We start from the raw sequence: 20,758 nt of genomic DNA, 5'->3' as shown, positions 1-20,758 counted from the left end.
CTCTGAGCAAGGAGTGAGAGCAAGCACCCTGTTACTTAAAATATTTTTTTCCTTTGGTAGAAAGATTTTAAGGATTCAGGGAGGCAGACAGTTTACTGACTTTATGATGTGTGTATTCCATTTGCCTAAAGAATCATTATGCAGCTGTGATGAAATTATTTTTAATGATTATATTTTCTTCTGCTTTATTCTCTGCAATCCAGACATTGTTAATCTAGGCTGTGAATTTTATAGCTGGATAAGAGCTTGAAGGCATATTAGTACCTGAATCTGATCAGAGCCAGACCGAAGAGAGGAAAGAAGGTTCTCTTGCTTCAGAATATCACCTTTTTTTTTTTTTTCTCTTTTAATTTTGAATCAGGTCTTGAAGCATAGGGTGAAGGTTTCTCTTCGTGGTGCATGGACGGAAAGCCAATGCGCAGGTAAGATGAAAACCAATTGTCCTCTTATCCAAATATTGATCATGTGATTTGGTTTCATAAACGCCTAGACCATAAAATGTTTGGGTTTGTTATTTTTTTTTAAAGGCCTGGCTAGGAGAATTTGAATATAAAGCGTTCATCTTTAGTACTTACTTAAATGTATTTAGTTTTCAGTATTTACAAGACCAGATGTCTTTAAATGAATATGCTGTTAGGAAGACTGTGGAAGACCAGTTACATCATTTCTCTACACATACACATATACTTGCTACTTTACCCATCATATTTAAAATCCAGTATTTAATTACTTAGGTGTTCAAATTGTGTGAAATAAACTGCTTGGGAAAAAAATTAAACTTGATTTCTAAGGGTTGTTATTTTTCCCTTAACTAAAGGAGTTTAGTCCTTTTGATGGACTGAGGTCTTGGGTGAAGAGGAGATTTTCCTTTTCTAATTACAGATGCCAGCTGTCTCAGTTCTAATGAGCTGAAGATGCAGCTGAAGTTTAATTCAGGGGAGTTCTTGCTGTGGTTATGTCAGAAACGTTATCTGTTACATAGAGAAAAAATTGTCCCAGTAAATCAGCACAATGACAGGTTGGCAAACAGGATTGCCTGCTAGTTCTAGTTGATTTTCACTATCTGATGGCAGTCCCATGGCAAAACTGAACAACAGATATATTGCTGTGTGTGACGCAGGCTGCACAGAAGCCAAGTTTCCTGAAGTTCTACACCTCTAAATGAAGTAAAGAGAATTCATGCAAATTGCTTAGTCTGTCTGCAGTCTTTAGGATGTTGAAAGTAGGGAAACTTTTATTATGGATAATTCTGTAAACAGTCGTGTAAGAGAAGGCATGGCATTTTAACCAGGGGTGGATATGTAGAGCGTTTCTAGCTACAGCATTTGCAGAAGCTATTAGCCTGGGTTCTCTGTAGTGAAAGGAGGTAAGAAATAAATAGTCCTTTAAACCCTTGAAGAGCGACACTGTGTTGTTTAATTAAATGAACCCCTCAAGCACAACAAAAAAAGACTCTGCTGCTGCTTCAGTTAAGCTAATGAGTAAACCTTGGGACATGATATGAGCATCACTGGGGTTATGTATTGTTCAGTATTTTTGCCAAGATAAGAAATGTGGTTTAGACAATGGGGAGCTGTATGTGACTTTTACGGTGTGTTCCTTTTTTTTTCCAAGACAGATTAAGTAGCAGGCTTGCTCTCTTCCATCTTAGTCTTTCACAATGGAGACTGTTTAAATCTTAACTAATGTAAAACCACAGCTTTGCAGGTTCTTATGTTGTACTCCATTTATCAAAAAGGTTTTGCAAAATGACATAAAATTGGTGACTAGCTTGGCTTGTATTCTTGTTTCCTCTACAGTGTTCCTAATGGACAAATGGAGATTCTAAATTTATTTTATGTCTGCTGTTTTCCTGCATGTCTTCTCTGAGCCAGAGAATTGAAGTGCTGAAGTTCATATGTCTTTTGTGGATTTGTGGCCTTGGAGTAGCTGTCATGGAACTTCTGTTTGCCACTTGGGCTGGGTAGTTTTATTGGTGGGCAACAGCACTGGGCTGAAGAAGTAGAGGTTTTCTATTGTGGTGCTCATCCTGACAATTCAGGCTTTTTGTTTTTTTATATATAATTTACTTGGATAATGGATGCAGACCTTAACCTTTCAGTACCTTTTGCTTTCCCTTCTTCACTGGCAAGCCAGGGTAGAGCATGCATAACACACTTGACATATTTACATGGCTTTATGTTTGAACTAACCTTTCAGCTGCCCTCTCTGCCTCAGTGTATTGTGTTGCTGCAGTCTAGCCTGACAAGCACGGCTCTAGCATGAGCTGTGGACTTCCATTCCTGAATTTGTTTGTGTGTTTTCAGGGCCTCTGTGCGGATTGTTAAAATTTCTGTTTGTTATTCTACTGTGTATCTTAGCAGAAAATGATAAAAGGTTCCTGATTGGATTTCAGGCTTACAGATCTTCCTATGAAGTCCAGCTAAGCAGATGGCGGAGCGCTTCCTTTTATCCTTTTACTCAGGGCTCTGCAGCCATTTAATACCACATGTGAGGGTCCTGTCAGATACTGCAAGAAGAGGGGGGTGAGACTAATACAGACTTGGTCAGTACTGTACTAGTAAATGTGGTGAGTTGGGATCAAATGTGTACAGCATCCAGAGGATGGCAAGTACAATTTGAACAGAAAAGGCATTGCAGCTATTCCTGTCAAGATTATAGTAGAGAAAACGCATTGCTGTTCAAACAGGATTTATGTTGCATTAGAAATGAAGTGATAGTTAGGGCAGGCTATTCTTTCTTGCTCTCAGGCAGCAGCAAGAGAACGTTGTTTTGCTGAAGGTAGAAGCAAGTCGGAGGAGACCTCTCCAGCGATGGGCATAGTCCCACAGTACCCGAGCAAGGAGGGCAGAGGAGATCTGATGACCAGGGTCAGTCGAGGGTCTGGTGCTCATCAGGCAAGTCAATAGTGATGAGAGAGGGCTGAGGTCAATTTGCTCAGGAAGTTAACCAATTGCTTGGGCATAGCTCTTGCCCAAGATAAACTGCAAAAGGCTTAGCAAGGTTATGGAGGACTCCACTAATGACCTCATCTTTCTGTGTGTGGACATCCTCATTCTTGGTTAAATGATGTTTTTTGGGTTTGGTCTGTGAAAATAAAACTAAACAATGTAGATAGGGACATACACAACAGATCCTTGCCGTTCTTCTTTTGAGTCATGTAAAATAGCATTACGGTCAGGTTTATGTTCTTGTCTTCATAACTCAGCCTCATTGAGCACAAATACCTAAACCTTGCTGTCTAGGTAAGAGGGCAGTGGCATTTTTATTAATAATTAGGCTTTTAGCTAACTAATTCCTAGAGTATTGATTGCCACAATTAAACATTTACATTCACTTAGTTGGCAGTGTGATGTTGTCACTTCTGATGCTGAAGGTTTCACCTTTGGCTGGGCCAAATCAAAGAACCTTGTTCTAGCATTTCTGTAACAAGTATAGGAGATATTTTCTTTGTGTGTGCATTAAATTCAAAGCGAGGCGTTGACAGAAATCGCTACCAGTCTGGTTTGTTTTCTTAATTTGCTACTGAAATCCCCTAGAGCAACCTATGATTTTTGGTTTTCAGTCGATGTTTTCAGCCTAAGACTCGTTCTGTTTCATAGGCCTTAGGTCACCCTGCTGTTTTCTGCTGAACTGCACTAAAACGTGCTTGTAATCTCATGCTAAAACATGATCTTAAACAAAAATTGCAGGCTTCTCTGATTTGAGAGTTAAGAAGCTCTATAACCATATCAGAGTATTTTTCTTAAATATGTATTATTAGATTTTTTTTTTTAACTTTGAAAGAAGCTGCTATAAGCTGTAAGGATGGATGTGTTATAGATGCCTGTGTTAATGAATAAAGTTTAGGGAACTGGCATAGCTGAATAAAATGGAGGTGAAGCAGCCTTTTTATTTAGCTGACTTAATGTTGCAGACTGCCTGTGTTCCCATTTGTACTTTTCAGCAGTGTGCTACAAAAACTGATCCTTTGTCAGCCCTTTCTTAATCTCATTGTATTTGCCGATTTCCCCAGCCCTGCATTTTGATGGAAGCTAATCCTAGAATATCTGCATAGCTGAGTGTGAATCTTTTATCCTTGCATACACATTTCCTCTCCGATCCTCAGCCCTTCTTAATCACCCTGAGTATTCAGGAGCAGCTCTTAGCTTTGTGTGTGTGTGTGTGTGTGTGTGGAGGGAGGCAGCTAGCCTGCCATGTGAGAATCAAGTGCTGCCTTCTGTCTTTCGCACCTCTAAGCTACTGACTCATCATTTCATTCTCTATGCATATATATGCATAATATGCACATAATGCAGTTAAATTATTGTCCTCGTGGAGACACATGCCATCAGATGGTGTCCTTTTAATTCACACTACTGTGCCTAGCAGCAGCCCACAGTGCTTAGCATCAAGCATCTGGTTTGATCCAGTACGGAAATTCCCAAGCCCATTGATCACTAGTTTCTGCATTACCCAGAGATAAATTGTGGATGAATCAGGAGTGCTAATTTGATTATTACTCTCTTTTCCGTCTATTCAGGTTTCTTTAATCATTAACGAAGACTTTCTCTCCTGGAGGAAGGAGGCTGGATACAATGCAGGCACTTGGATAAATGCTGATGGGAGCTATGCAGGACAGCCTCCGGTTCTTTCTAAAGAGACTCATTTTCCCTTAGTTAATTTAAAGGTGTGTTCAGCAGAGTCTGTTTGGACAGAAAAATCCTGTTCTGCCCTGTCTAGGAAGGACTTTTTTGTGGTTGGACTCCATGATCTCTGAGGTTCCTTCCAACCACTACGATTCTGTGATTCTGTGACTAGGACTGCTGCCTAAATCTGGCCAACTAATGATGTGACATAAGACAGTCCACCTCATTGCTTGGTGTCAGCAAAGAGTTTTGGGTGGTGGGACTGACAAGGTGCACTGTTTTCCTTGTGGTGGTATATATATCTTTTTGCTGTTAGAACCTGTGCCGGTCCAAAAAGCTCTTTGAGATCTGCTCTAGGGCTGTTTTTAGGGGGAGTCGTCGTTGAGGAAAGCCTACAGACATAACAGGGGGATTATCCTTTCCAAAAGGAGGTCCTGTCGTGGGCATAGACTGTCTCTTGTGATCTGTAGTTACGTGAAATGGGTTTTTATTTGAAGAATACTTGTTCTGTGCTTAGATGCTTTGACTGACAGCCTGGTCAAGACAAACTGTCCAAAATTATTACAGTAGCATGTGTCTTAATATGGCTTTTATTTTTTTTCTTTTTTTCTCCTGGGGGTTGGTTTGACATAGCTTGAAACCCCTAATGCACAACAAAATCCTTCTGGCTTGCATAGCAATCTACAGAGGGATTTTTGTTGCCACCTTTCTCCATCTCTTGGTAGAGGGATTAAATTACTTACCTTCTGGCCTGAGCTGCTAAGGACTATGAAAGTAAGCCAATTTGGTAAATCTTTAGCCAAGGTTTCTTGGTGGTTTTTTTGTTTTTTTTTTTTGTAGGGGTACCATTAAACTTAATTTGTATATGCTGCTGTGAGGAGAGCTTAACTGCATTGTTTGTGAGGAACTTGGCAGAGCTTTAAAAATGGTTGTCAAACCCCACAAGGTGAATTTGGGTTGTGAGGGACAAGAGTGGGAGGAGGAGAGCGAGAGGCAGTATAACAGCAGAAGGATTTGTCAGAGGTATCAGAAAAGGAGAATGGTGATGGATATAAAAAAGGTGGAGTAGGGATAAAAAAAAAAACAAGGCATGTAAGGTGCAGAGGCTGAACAGGAGCCAGCAGTAAAACCCAGAGGGAAGACCCAGCTGGATCTGTGTAACTAAGATATGAGGAAGAGGTAATGGTCTGAAACAACTGAATATGATGATCAAGGAGAAGGTGTGGGGGGAATGGGAAAACAGGCTGTGATGCAAGTGAATAATTCGAGCTGCTGCAAAGAGGCTGGTTTCCCTGTGGTTAGAAAGTGCATTGGACATAATAATGAGAGGAAAATATGTGAGTTATTTTTTTAATTCTTTCCTTCAAGCATGCTGCAAAATACATTGAGCACTGGCAAAGCAAAGTTAGCTTTCTGCTTAACTCTTAGTATGAGGAAAGTGGGGTGGCAACAGCTCACAAATGCCAGTGTACCAGAGAAGCTGGTAATGGATGAGATGTATTTGGTCTTTCATTATGTCTCCAACAGCCCGTACACTCACTGGATAATTCATAACTAGTATTCTGATATTTTGCTCAGTATGCTTTAATTGCTCTTAAGTGATGGTTTTCCTTTGAAGTGGGGAGAGGCAATAGTTTCCTGTGTTTTGTTTATTTTCGTAGTAATTGATAGGTCACCGATGCTGATGCATCTTTTAGTAATTGTGCATATGATACGTGGCAGAAGTTCACATATGCTCAAAACATGCAAAATAGCATCTCAGTTACATGCACACCAATGTGCTTATTTAGTCCAGTTGCTGAAAACAAGAGTTGGGTTTAATTCTTCTTGTTTAGCACTGATTTCAGTCATAACGTGACATCGAAGCCTGGGGTGTAGGCAGACGTCTCTACAAAGTGAGGTATGAGATGTGTCATCTTGGTTCATCCCTGCAGAAGGGCTTGGGGCAATACTGCAATCTCATTCTCTCGAGTTAGTAGCAGACATGGTGCAAAGTGTGATCCATAAGCATCATCGTGCTGCCATGCAGAGGGGTATTGCACTTAAGGCACAGCAGAGCTGATATCTGCTTAGAGATGTGAGGGATAAAGGAAAGGTATGAGAACTTTCCTAAAGAAGTACATAAGATAGCTAGAATGTTGCACGCCGAGCTGGGAAAGAGTATGATTTTCCTACCCTGCGCCAGAAACTTGGTTTATATATTCTCAAGTGGTTCCTCATCTCTAAAGTTACAATCTTGACTTGATTTTCTTCCTTTTTTGGTAGGCCGATAGTCATGGAGACTTTGATTGTTTTGACTTTTTCCTGATTGGAAAAAGTTTTTAGTCTGCCATTCTTGGGAAAGATTAACCTTGTTTTGAAGCGTGTCAGGGAGGGTGGGTTGAGTCGGAAGCCTCCATAATTCAAAAATACCTGAAGAGGTAATGGTTAAATAGATATTCTGTGAACCTGAAAGATACTTGTGGAAGGCTGCAGGCCACTTTAAGTTACTTAAGTCTGGGTGACAGTTTAGTGTTCAGATATCACAGTGATGAGTGACCTTACAAAAAAAATATAGGTGGAAGAAGAGAAGTTTTGTTAAGTCATGCAGCTGGATTTTTTTGCAGTGGGAATCCATCTCCAGCTGCTGAAGTGACTCAAGTGACAATGGGCAAGTCAGCTAATCTTCTGAGCTTTGAGTCACTCTCTATGAAATGGGGATAATACTTCTCTACCACACAAGGCTATTATGAGGTTCAGTTAATAAATACGTGTAGTTGGCTATTACATCAGTGTGTCACAGAAAGCATATAAAAATAGGTATAAATATAAGCCTGTTGCGAGTTGGCATTTGTTTACTTCTAGGTACACTTTGGTTTGAGAGGGATTCTTCTTTGATGTGATCACGTGCTCGTTTCCACGTTCCAGCCTGGAGTTACGGGCACTGCTGGTTTTGCACTCGGAATTGGTGTGAGCCCTTAAAGCTTTGGCTGGCAGTTGCTGGTGGAGCAGTTGATGATGATCCTGTCTTATGGGTTCCTCCGCTGCAGGTGTGCAAGTACTCGACCAGGAGAGACCGGAATGGATGTGACCAGCCGTTGCACACTGGGAGATCCTAACAAGCTGCCGGAAGGGGTGCCGCAGCCTGCTCGCATGCCCTACATCTCTGACAAGCACCCTCGACAAACTTTGGAGGTCATCAATCTTCTCCGGAAGCACCGGGAGTTGTGCGATGTGGTGCTAGTAGTGGGTGCTAAGAAGATCTATGCCCACAGGGTGATTCTCTCAGCCTGCAGCCCTTATTTCCGAGCCATGTTCACCGGGGAGTTGGCGGAGAGTCGGCAGACGGAAGTTGTCATCAGAGACATCGATGAAAGGGCCATGGAACTGCTGATTGACTTTGCATACACCTCTCAGATCACTGTGGAAGAGGGAAATGTCCAGACCCTGTTGCCAGCTGCTTGCCTTCTCCAGCTGGCCGAGATCCAGGAGGCCTGCTGCGAGTTCCTTAAGAGACAGTTGGACCCTTCCAATTGCCTGGGCATCCGAGCTTTTGCTGATACTCACTCGTGCCGTGAGCTGCTGAGGATTGCTGACAAGTTCACGCAACATAACTTCCAGGAGGTAAGAAGCTAGTGTGCTGGAATCATGGTGTAAAACATGTGAATATGGATTTCAGGCTGGATATTAGGAAAAATTTTTTCACTGAAAGGGTTATCAGGCATTGGAATGGGCTGCCCAGGGAGGTGGTTGAGGCACCATCCCTGGAGGGGTTCAAAAGTCGGGTTGATGTAGTGCTGGGAGGTATGGTTTAGTGATGATGCTCCTTGTTTGTGGTGTGGGTGTCTATTTTTGTCAGTTAGGTTGACGGTTGGACAAGATAATCTTGAAGGGCCCTGCCAACCTAGAAGATTCTGTGATTCTGTGAATATGTCCTGTGAGAGCCGGGGCAACTCTCGCTTGTGCTTCTTTCCAAATCCTGCCTTTACATCTGCTGTGAGCCCTAATAGAGATGAGTGCCAAACACTAGCTGGGGAAGAAAGAGGGAAGAGGTGCTTGCAGGACTGCATTGCACTGATGGCTTGTATGTGATCTGCAGCATTTCTTCTCCTAGATATGTGGTGAGTGCTACATGGAAGGCAGGGTTGCAGGTGTAGTTGGAGTTGGATATTATATCATAGAATTGCCCAGGCCGGAAGGGACCTCCAAGGGTCATCTAGTCCCACCTCCCCGCAGTCAGCAGGGACACCCCCAACTAGACCAGGTTGCCCAGGGCCTCATCGAGCCTCTCCTTGAATATCTCCAGGGATGGGGCCTCAACCACCTCCCTGGGCAACCTGTTCCAGTGCTCCACCACCCTCACAGTGAAGAGGCTGACATGGCTACACGATGGTTTGACATTCCACTCTCCTTTCAGAAATTGTCTGGATTCTGCATGATTGAAGGGGAGACAGGGGTTAAAGTAAGGAGAAAACACATCATCAATAGAACAAAAAATTGATGTTGATTTTAGGGATTGGAAAAGTGTGTGTGTGAGCATAGAGCTGCCTCAGTGAAGCCTTCAACTCTCTTGCTGTAGCAGAACTAGGGATTTGCATATATTATTAAGCAGAATTTGTTTGAAAGTAATTCACATGTGTAATTTTGTAGCTGACCTTTATAAACTCAAGTCTCTCTTCTTTTGTTAAATCTGCCTAGATTATTTCTTTTTTTGGAAAAAAAAATTACCAGTAAATGGTTCAGGGAAGGATCAGCATAATAATTAAGGATTCTGTGAGCAACAGCCTGAGAAGAGTGGGTCTCTACTTAGTTATTACACCCAGATGCAGAAAGGAGCCCAACACTTGTAAGTGGTGTCTTTCCTGAGCCCTGGTTGGAAGGGGGAGAATTTGCATGTGTTTTGGAAGCAGCCTACTCTCTAGAAGTGTGCTCAGCATGAAGGTCTGTTACCCTTGCCTTTTCCAGAAACTGCACTCTCCCATCCCTTGGAACAGGTAGCCTGCTGCAAAGAAATCTCCTCTCTCCACCTGCTTCACAGGTAGATCCTTTCCAAAGGGGGTAACTCTCCAATATTGACTCCTGATGCTAATTTAGTTTCCCCAGAGAAGCAGCCATATGCAGGTGCTGTGATTGATTGCAGCTTGCCAGCTTTTTTTTTCCCCTGCAGGAAATAGTTTGGAATTGTATTAATTTCAGTCAGGTACTACTTAAGAAAATTATGAGCAGAAACAAGCACAGTTGAACTTGACTGTTAGACGCATTGAAGACAATGCTTGGTATCTAACTGTAGACACATGACATCAGTTTACTCTAAAAGTTGCAATTAAATACTCCTTTCCTAACCATAAAGACTAGAAAGTAGAATTTGCTGTTTAAGATCAGAGCTTGTTTTTTGTAGAACTTGGTGATTTCCCAAAAGCCCTACATTTTAGCTGACCATTTCATGTGCTCTATGCTTGCTCTGTACTCCTTTTCTTCTGCTTTGTTTTTTGGGAGCAGGATGGTAACCAGATGGTCGTTTATTTTCAGTGCTTGGTCCTTTTAATGGTTAGATCTGTGCTCTTCTCCTTAATACGTGAATAAGGCGTGCTTGCAGGCCTCTAAATAACATTTTAACAATGTAACAGTTTTGTTTTAAAATGTTTTAGCATTAATACGTGCAGCTGGCTGTTAAGGGCTGCCTGCTATGGGCTTCTTTTCTGTTGCAGTCCTTCGAAGACAGCTTCCTGTCTTCCTTATCCCTCTTAAAACACCTGAAGGCAAAAGTTTTGGATTTGAGAAAACACTCTTCTCAATGGTGATGCAAATTATAGTTGACTTAACTGAATCATGGCCCCTGCAAAGCAATTGCTTAGATTAGAGCACTATTTCTTTGGCCTGGGTGGGTTTTTGTGTCCCTTTCAGTCCCCTGGGAGTTTTGCATCCTTAACGTTCACTTCTTTTGCTTCCACTGTTTCTCTGCAGACAATATTAATGGTGCTGCTTGTTGGGATTGTATTCTGTTCTGCTGTTATTTTCCAGCTGGAGAGTGGATTGGTAATCCCTGATGGAATCTAGTGACTTGGCTATTTAATCATCCTCCACTGTGGAGGTTGAGAATTGATAAAAAATTTGCTTTTCTCTGCAGAGGCTGTCACCGTTCCTCCAAGCTGGCAAAAAGAAATGTGAGATGGGAATTTCCTGAATGGCAACGTAAAATATTAAGCACTAGGCATCCAGCCAACCCATGCAGTTACTTTGAATGCGTTCTGAATTGCTTCATGTCCTTTGCTGTGCTAACCTCTAGTTCTATTAATTTTTATGTGTATTGCTGCATTACATCATTAACTTCTTGGTAAAATGTTTTTCCAAGTTTTCCATTCCCCTCAATTTAATTTGTTGCCCCAAACCCCTAGTGAATCCTGTGCATGTAATGCGAAAAGGTTCTATTAACGACTCCACTGTACAAGAACAACCTTCATATTTTTTTGTTTGGACTCTGACATCTGTGTGAAGGGAAAAAATATACTTATGGATGAACAACTTGTACTTTGTATCAACAGACCAAAATTGCACTCCATATTGTATACTCTTGATATTTCTTCTATCTGTAAAAGCAGTAATACACATCAATACTGTAGAGGAAGTGAAGCTTCCATATTGTATACTCTTGATATTTCTTCTATCTGTTTGTAAAAGCAGTAATGCACATCAATACTGTAGAGGAAGTGAAGCCCATCCAATTCTAGTTTAGTAAGCAAGTCAGTCAAACAGACCATTAATATTAGTCAGGTAATTATTACTGTCCTGATAATTAAGCCAAAATAAGGCAAAGCTTTAAAAAATAATTATTTGTTTTACAGTGTAAACTAACAAGTAGCATAGTAGTAATAACTGGGTTTGCAGGAGTGCTTCCAGTATTTTGAGTTTTATGAGGCTATCAATGCAACTGGGTTTTCTGAGGGTGGAAGGGAGAGCCTGGATGACCATCCTTAACTCATAAATTTCCAGAGCTTCTGTTTGCAGAGTCTGAGGCTGCACTTACAAACTGTCGGGGTAGGGTTTAGATATAAGCTAGTCTATGTAGAAGGGAGGGAGACTAGGGAAAAATGCTGGTAAACATCTTTAATGACCAATCCAGGCTTTTTTTTAAGGCTGAAGAAGTGTGTGGGCTAACCTTCCTGTGGCTCTTACTGCCCCTAAAAGCCCATGGGATCCTAGACCAAAGGCTGGTCACTGATCTCATTGTTTGTTGTGTTCCTTTTAACTATATTTGCTGTTGTAAGTACTTGGCAAATTTTGTATATTCATTCAGTGCTCTTAATTAATTTCTTTAGGTAGTTAAAAGGACTGCACAGCTGACTGCTGTTGAGATGGTGGTGTCAAAGAACGTATTTTGCTTTCACTTATGCTGCAAATCATAAAATAGGTTTTGGAGTCCGAATGTGGTTACAAATGATAAGTAAGAGTCACTATTCAGTTATTTTCTGTCACTGAACCTCTCAGATTACAGGCTACAGACTGGGAATGCTTGTGGGGAAGCTGAGCTGGAAGTTATCAATCAAACAATTTCTGCAGTTCTCTTTCTTTTGATTCTTGCATCTTTTCCATCTACTGGTACCGGCGCAGAAGATGTGGTTGTGCGTGAGCTCTGTAACCTCTCAAGGCAGTTGCAACCTGACTCACGTGTGCTGTGAGCAGTTCTCCAGTGGCAGCTAAAGCCTTCTGAGAAACTTGGGTGCTGTCTTGGGCACTGAAGGAATTAACATGTTTGCAGGTTGTCGGTGGCTTGAATTTCACAAGACCTCAGTCCTTAGGGTCTTAGGAGGCTCCGCTTCCCTCTTACGTGCATCTGGACTTGTGCATACTCTATGTATGTATTTAGAGCAAAGAGGAAGGATCAAATAAGTCCATCTCCCTCTCCTGAGACATTTTCTGTTTTGCCACAAATCAGCATTCAGGAAGACTTTCTATGTTCTCTACAGTACCTCTTCTAAATTGTTTCTGTGACTCTTGTGCTCTATGCTGGATGTTTTGTGAATAGAGCTTTCTCTATTCTGATACCACTTTTCAGTCACTTATTTATCACTTATGCAACGTTTTTATTTCTGTTTTATGTATTAAACACAGCAGACAAGGAGATTGATTTGAAAGAAGGGCTTTGTTTTTCCTAAATTTTGGAAAGTGACCAGTGTGTTCTGTGGTTTAACCCTTTAAAAGTGCCCTACAAAAAAACATTGTGTAAAATTACCTTTCGCTGATATCCCCATCTAAAGGTGCCTGTGTTGTGTTCCTGGGTTCTGCCTTCTGCTCTGTGCAGCAGACCCTTCACATGTGTTGCTGTCAAAACAGTGATGGGTATTTGGCCTTTTGCTGGATCACTCCATTAGACTCTAATTCAAGTGGACTGTGTCCTCTTTAGGGTTGCACTGAAGTGCTGAATGGCTGTGGTGCTTCAGCTTTTCATTGTTCCTTTCCATTTAACCAGGTAATGGAGAGTGAGGAGTTCATGCTGCTCCCTGCCAATCAGCTCATAGACATTATATCCAGCGATGAGTTAAACGTGCGCAGTGAAGAGCAGGTGTTCAATGCTGTGATGGCCTGGGTGAAATACAGCATCCAGGAGAGAAGACCCCAGCTACCACAGGTAATCTTGAGCATAGTAACATTTGAGATCGCTTTATCCAAGAAAAGAGGAATGAGGACTGTTACGGTGGTGCCACAGCAGTGTCACAGTTCTGAATGCGTGCAAAACCACAGTTATTCTCTCTGACTTCCACTTGTGTTAGGTGTTTTGCACTTTCCCTTCGTCTAGGCTGGAAGGTGCAGTGGCTGGAGCCTTCAGTAGGGGCTTTGTTGAATTGTTTCCAGGTAGGACTTGCCAAACTAGATCATTCCAGTAGTCTGGCCAGACAAACCTGCCTGCATTGCTTTGAGTGTTGTATAAAAAAAACGTAGTGGATAAGAAAAAGCTTGTCTTCATTTGTGGTGTATCTTGAAGCTCTGCTGTTTGATTTGTGCCTCAGCCCTCATGATCTTATACTGGAGCTTGTCAGAATGATTTTGTTGAAATATGATGCTTCATCTAAGCCAAGATGTTTCGCAGAGAAGCACTCATTCTGACAAAGCTGTCAGCCAGAAAGCCTCTGAAGTCTCAGGCTTTCTGATCAAAAGAGGTGGTGAGAGTCTGCCTGCCTCAGTGTTTCTGCTTTGGAAAGAGACGTTAAATGCAACTTTATTTGGTGGAAAGCTTTTGAAAATTGTTTTTAAAAAACCAAACCAAACAACAAAAAACTCACCTGTTCCTCAAGGTAGCTCTTAATGCTGTTAGAACTGTGCCTTTTTAAGCCCCTTTGTCTATACCTACTTATGACTCTAAATTCTAAGCTGTTGTAAAAGATATGTTACTTGTTATTTTTCAGTTACTGCACAATAGCAGTCACATTTAAGAGAGCTAAATGGTTTATAAAACTCCTAACTGAACTAACGTTTCAGGCATAGGTGTTGACCTCTGTATTTTTGTTTTCAATTGTGACCTTGTTTTCAGCTGTTAAGAGATCCAGTGGATTGCCCCTTTTCAAAGACTGATTTTTGCTGGGTATTGATATACTGAAAAGGCAAAGGTGCCATAAGATGAGCTACATTCAACTAAAATGCCAGAGTGTGGATGTGTGAATGACCACGCATGTTTGCCAGAGGAATTTTTGACTCTTTATCAAATCTTATCAAAAAGTATCAAAGTTAGCCACTACTGTTTTACATTTGGCTTCCTATGGCTCTGTGCATATATATATATGGTTTACCATATATGTTCTGGTTTGTGTTTTAGGTCCTGCAACACGTTCGTCTACCGCTGCTGAGTCCCAAGTTCCTTGTGGGTACAGTGGGCTCTGATCCGCTTATCAAGAGCGATGAGGAATGCCGGTAAATCTCCTCGCTGATTTACAAAATTGGATTTGGTTGTATTTGGGTGCCTTATTGGCATCCGATCTCTAAAACTGTGCTGATTTCTCAGTGGTAAATGGGTGATATCTCACAATTTCCTCTTTTGAAACTGGGTGGAGAAGATACGCAAGAAAGTGTTCGCTGTTTGCCTAATAGTCAGTAGTGTGCCCTGGAAGTGTTTTTGCCCTTTCAGGTTTTCAGTGAAGTAGTAAACTTTGAGTGCACAGTTTGACTGTTAGTCATACCCTTCAGTGTATTGTTTTCCATTTCATGTTTTTAGTTTCTCTATTCACATCCTTTCGTTACACTTGATGCCGCTTGCGTGGCATTCATCACCTCATTAGGACTTAAAAGTAGTTTTTCTATGTAAAAAGTCTGTACTTTCGGTAACTGAATTGGACTATGTGATTAGAGTCTGCTATTTCCCACAATGCTGGTGCAGGGAAACTGTCATTTCCTCTGCTTACAGTATGAGTCTCACCTTTCTAGTTCTGCAGAGTTCTGTATCATCTGTAAAGCACACAATTTTTCTTGTTCATAATGTAAAAAAGTTCAGGGGATAGGCTAAACTCTGCCTGAGTAAGCATTCATAGTGGGGAAATTCCACATTTGTAGAGGGAAGGAGGACTTTTTTTTTCTTTTTTGTTTTATTCAAGGGTTTGGAGTATTAGGATTAGTCCAGGTGGCAAGTCATGAATGGATGGACAGTGTGAGCTGGCCAGAGCTGATGGAGAAAATATTCATCAGAAGGGTACTATCTCCATCTATTGGTGATGTGTGTGTATTTTGTATTTGTGTACTTCTGGACACCTGTTTTGTTCCTAGGCAAAACAAATGATTGTTAAGTTCTAGCTTGAGGCAGTCTGGGTTTTTCTTTCCTGCATAGTAAGCCTGACAAATCTCAGCTTTTTCAGTCTTTATAGGAAGCAATATCTATTATTAACTCTGCCAAATATTGATACTGGTCTACTGCTGTCACTGTGTAAATGACTTGTAAACAGCTGATGAGTATTTAGGTGACAGCGTATGTTTTAACTGGAGCTATTCATGCACTTACGTGGCTTGTGAATACCTGAAGTGCATGACTAGTGCTGGCTGCTCTTGCCATTGGTTTGATTCGTACCTTCTGAGACTGGTATCAGATGAACTTTTAGCATTAATATTTTCCTGTCTTGCACAGGGATCTAGTGGATGAAGCTAAAAATTATCTGCTGTTGCCCCAAGAACGGCCATTGATGCAAGGACCAAGGACTAGACCACGGAAGCCCATCCGCTGTGGAGAAGTGCTCTTTGCAGGTATGTGTAGCTCCTGCTGTCTTAAGTCAGGAGGTTCAAGTCTGGATTTTCTGACAATAGTGCTTCCATAAGGCCAGTCTTTACAACATATTTCTGAAGTGACCTGCGCATTAATATTTGGAGATTTGATGACAATAGTGCTTCCATAAGGCCAGTCTTTACAACATATTTCTGAAGTGACCTGCGCATTAATATTTGGAGATTTTAGTTAACTTACGCTTTCTTACTTGTGTAATTTCTTTGGTGCTATGAATGCCACAGTACTTCCAAATTTTGACAAGAGGAAATGGCCTCAAGTTGCGCCAGGGGAGGTTCAAGCTGGATATTAGGAAAAATTTTTTCACTGAAAGGGTTATCAGACATTGGAATGGGCTGCCCAGGGAGGGGGTTGAGGCACCATCCCTGGAGGTGTTCAAAAGACGGGTTGATGAAGTGCTGGGAGGTATGGTTTAGTGATGATGCTCCTTGTTTGTTGTGTGGGTGTCTATTTTTGTCAGTTAGGTTGACGGTTGGACAAGATGATCTTTAAGGTCCCTTCCAACCTAGAAGATTCTGTGATTCTGCGATTCTGTTCAAGTCTGGATTTTCTGGCAATTGTGCTTCCATAAGGCCAGTCTTTACAACATATTTCTGAAGTGACCTGCGCACTAATATTTGGAGATTTGAGTTAGTTCCAACCTAGAAGATTCTGTGAAATTTACGGTAATCCTCTTGAAAATCACGTTCTGTCCTCTAATGATAATCCTCAGAACGAGTAACTCGGCGATGGGGCTACTGGGTTAAATATTTGGAGATTTGAGTTAGCCTACACTTTCTTACTTGTGTGATTTCTTTGGTGCTATGAATGCCACAGTACTTCCAAATTTACAGTAATCCTCTTGAAAATCATGTTCTGTCCTCGAATGATAATCCTCAGAACGAGTAACTCAGCGATGGGGCTACTGGGTTGTGGTTGACAAAGTCTGGAGGGATTATTTGTACCAGGCACACGTTTAATGTGTGAGCTCAGTGCCTTATGATGATGCTATTTCTTGTGTTTGGTTCCTACAGTGGGGGGCTGGTGCAGCGGGGATGCAATTTCCAGTGTTGAGCGTTACGATCCTCAAACCAACGAGTGGCGGATGGTGGCCTCCATGAGCAAAAGACGCTGTGGTGTTGGAGTCAGTGTTCTGGATGACCTCCTCTATGCTGTGGGAGGTCACGATGGTTCCTCTTATCTTAACAGTGTAGAAAGGTAGGTCTCCATAAAGCGAACGTGCAAAATGTTAACTCTGAATGTTTAAACCTGGGTGCAGCGTCTTAAAAATGAGTTCATTTTTCCAGTTGCTTTCTCCTGAAATTTACCTGAAATTTATATTATGTTTCCTACATTTCCTTCTCTCTTGCATATCTCTTCAATATTGTGTTGGATTGCTGCTGAGCTGGGAATTCATGCATAACAGCTCGTGTCATGTTGTCCCCAGCTTAATGAGACAAGATGTAGTCTTTGGCATAAGGAAGGCGTATGTAAGAGATGGGTCTGGGTATAATTGACAGGAGAAATGATGATCCTGGTTAACCTTCTTTGCAATCGCTGGGGTTTTTTTAGGATTGTTGAGGAAGGTGAGGTTACAGTAAGCAATTCTTAGATGTTGAGGGAAAGATCCTAGAATTTTACTGTGGAGTGATAATTAGAGAATTTAGGAACCTTCCATTCAGTAATACAGAAGAAGGAAAATGGGTCAGTTTTAGACCTGTGAAAGACAGAAGTCAGACAAGCTTCCTGTTTCTGGGATCTGCATATGGCAATCCCCATTCCTAAAAGCTACATGACTCAAGCACTCCTAGTACTCTTAATCTTGGCCCTGTAACAAATCCAATGAGCTATACAAGTATCTCCTTTCTCCTTGAGCCTCCCCTGCTTCCCACTTATCTCCTTGCATACTCCCAACTTCCCAAAGCATGAGCGTAGCCTTACATCTCCCACGTCCTGTAATTTTCTGCTCTGCACTTTATTTTCTTGTCTCTGGATTCCCAAGTCCACCCAGTTCCTTCATTGTTTATCTCAAAGTGCAGGTCCCAGGGCTGGCCGAGTTCTTGTGTGAGCTGCAGAGAACATACAGCAGAGTCACTCTGGGTCCTGCTCTTTGCAAAGATTGAAGTTACCACACTGGTAACCTGCTGTCATATGAACCTGAACCTTTGATCTTCAGTTTGAATCATCTCAATCTGCAGTTTGAACATCCCTGGAATAACACGTATTGGATGCATTGTATCACTTCAGGGGTTTTATCCAATTTACAAATAGCTGTGTTGTGGTATTAAGCTCAAGATAGGCAAGTTTCACTGCCTTAGTAGTTCCCAAGCATGGGAGGCTCTGAAGCATACCAGCCCTGGAATAACACGTATTGGATGCATTGTATCACTTCAGGGCTTTTATCCAATTTACAAATAGCTGTGTTGTGGTTTAAGCTCAAGATAGGCAAGTTTCACTGCCCAAGCATGGGAGGGTCTGAAGCATACCTAGTTTGAACATCCCTGGAATAACACGTATTGGATGCATTGTATCACTTCAGGGGTTTTATCCAATTTACAAATAGCTGTGTTGTGGTATTAAGCTCAAGATAGGCAAGTTTCACTGCCTTAGTAGTTCCCAAGCATGGGAGGCTCTGAAGCATACCAGGACAAGTAATTTGTGCTGTTTGATGTGTTTTTCTAGGTATGATCCAAAGACCAATCAGTGGAGCAGTGATGTGGCCCCCACCAGCACCTGCAGGACCAGTGTTGGAGTAGCAGTTCTTGGGGGCTATCTCTATGCTGTGGGTGGCCAGGATGGTGTCTCTTGCCTCAACATTGTGGAAAGGTACTTTTTAATTGAAAAAAAAAAAAAAATTAAAATAAACAAGAAAGAAAAAAGTGGGGCATGGGGAGAAGAGAGCCTTTTAGAAGGTGCAGTTGATGTGTATGAGCTGGAGAAGAGGCAAGTTCTGTACAAATCTTAGGGGGATTTTTTTATTTGGAGAAAATTAAGGTCATCCTTCCTGCCCCTTTGTGAAGATGTCAACGCTTCTCTAAGCTTTGGTGTGTTTGTTCTTTTGGCAGGTATGATCCCAAAGAAAACAAATGGACTCGAGTGGCTTCCATGAGCACCAGGCGCCTGGGAGTTGCAGTGGCTGTGCTAGGGGGCTTCCTTTATGCTGTGGGAGGCTCTGATGGGACTTCTCCTCTCAATACTGGTATGCCTGTTGCAGTCAGCACTTGTCATCATCCTGTTTGTCCTTAATGTCCCCAGATTGCTGTTGAATATCTTAGTGATCAGTTTGCTGTGGTTTTTTTCTTTAAATATGATTTTTGCCACACAGTAATTCACTCTCCAGGCTTCTGAGCTTATTGTGTGTCATTTTTTTCTTTCTGGATGCTGCATTTGGCAGTGTGTCCTGAATACGGTACTTTGATCATTTGCATAACAGTTGCAAGTGCATGGTTTTCCCTGCAGTAGCCTTTTTCTGCTGTAGGAAGGAAGGTGCAAGGGGTAAAACTACCGCAAGATGATAATGCAGGTCAGTTTGTAGCATTGCCAGCTCCCTCTTGAGTGAAGATGCTGAATGTGATTGACTGTGTAGGGCTGGAGACAGGAAAGATAATAGCAAGCATTCTGTAGAAGAAAAGCATCAGAGTGAAAGGTAACAAAGTAGTTCATCATATATATATATCATATCTATAGAAGAGCTGGGGAGGGACTCTTTGCCAGGAGGTGTAATGATAGGACAAGGGGAAACGGTTTTAAATTGGAAGAAAAAAGATTCAGATTAGATCTCAGGAAGAAATTCTTTTCTGTGAGGATGGTGAGACACTGGAACAGGTTGCCCAGGGAAGTTGTGGCTGCCCCATCCCTGGAAGTGTTCAAGGCCAGGCTGGATGGGGCTTTGAGCAACCTGCTCTAGTGGGAGGTGTCCCTGCCCAGGGCAGGGGGGTTGGAACTCGATGATCTTTGAGGTCCCTTCCAACCCTAACCATTCTATGATTCTATGATCATATATTTGGTGTGTGAGAATTGTAGCCTCTTTACAGCTTGAGCAAAACTTTGGATGCAGGTTCAAAAGTGGTAACCCCCCCACTGCCTGCCAGCTCGGTTGTCCAACGATGTGTCATTCCCTCTGCAGTGGAACGCTACAATCCCCAGGAGAACCGCTGGCACACGATTGCACCCATGGGGACGAGGAGGAAGCACCTGGGCTGTGCAGTGTACCAGGACATGATATACGCCGTAGGTGGCAGAGATGATACGACAGAGCTCAGCAGTGCTGAGAGATACAACCCTCGAACCAACCAGTGGTCTCCTGTTGTGGCCATGACATCCCGCCGGAGTGGAGTGAGTTTGGCTGGATTTGCATGTCTATAAATCACGTGGTGAGAGTGCAGAGTAGAATGTCACCTTGTGAGGTTTTTCTGTTGCTTCCTCTGTCCTTTCCTGGAGAACAAGTCCTATGAGGAGAGGCTGAGGGAACTGGGCATGTTTAGTTTGGAGAAGAGGAGGCTGAGGGGAGACCTCATTGCCCTCTACAACTACCTGAAAGGAGGTTGTAGAGAGGCAGGGGTTGGCCTCTTCTCCCAAAGGACGAACGACAAGACCAGAGGAAATGGTCTGAAGTTGCGGCAAGGGAGATTTAGATTAGATATTAGAAAGAATTACTTTACTGAGAGAGTGGTCAGGCACTGGAACAGCCTGCCCAGGGAGGTGGTGGAGTCACCATCCCTGGAGGTATTTAAGAAACGTATAGACATGGCTCTTCAGGGCATGCTCTAGTGCCCAAGGTTATTGGTTTATGGTGAGGTGTTGAGTGTGGGGTTTAGTTGGTGGGTGCGGTGTTTTGTGTGGTGTGTTTTGGTTTTTTGTTTTGTTTTTTTGTGTGTTTGGACTCGATGATCTCAGAGGTCCCTTCCAACCACTA

At 42.2% G+C, this 20,758-nt stretch overlaps 1 protein-coding gene across 3 annotated transcripts in view; it reads left to right on the top strand.

Annotated features, from left to right (window-relative positions):
- The first annotated feature begins 327 nt into the window (after positions 1-327).
- KLHL20 (kelch like family member 20) overlaps positions 328-20,758 on the top strand; it is a 26,415-nt gene continuing 5,984 nt past the window's right edge. For 2 of the 3 annotated variants that reach the window (XM_014943532.1, XM_014943533.1), the window contains exons 1-9: positions 328-422; positions 7,658-8,231; positions 13,075-13,233; positions 14,416-14,510; positions 15,712-15,827; positions 16,878-17,061; positions 18,526-18,669; positions 18,909-19,042; positions 19,970-20,178. In XM_014943532.1, coding sequence (XP_014799018.1) covers positions 400-422; positions 7,658-8,231; positions 13,075-13,233; positions 14,416-14,510; positions 15,712-15,827; positions 16,878-17,061; positions 18,526-18,669; positions 18,909-19,042; positions 19,970-20,178 — 1,638 coding nt within the window. In that variant the 5' untranslated portion in view covers positions 328-399. Of the gene's footprint in view, positions 423-7,625; positions 8,232-13,074; positions 13,234-14,415; positions 14,511-15,711; positions 15,828-16,877; positions 17,062-18,525; positions 18,670-18,908; positions 19,043-19,969; positions 20,179-20,758 lie in introns of those variants that run through there. The other variant, XM_014943531.1, reaches the window with a different exon arrangement.

Source organism: Calidris pugnax, unplaced genomic scaffold (assembly GCF_001431845.1).
Source record: "Calidris pugnax isolate Ruff unplaced genomic scaffold, ASM143184v1 scaffold63, whole genome shotgun sequence".
NCBI classification, from domain to species: Eukaryota; Metazoa; Chordata; class Aves; order Charadriiformes; family Scolopacidae; genus Calidris; species Calidris pugnax.
The sequence above is the reverse complement of the archived record's forward strand: the minus strand, read 5'-3'. Positions and strand labels throughout refer to the sequence as shown.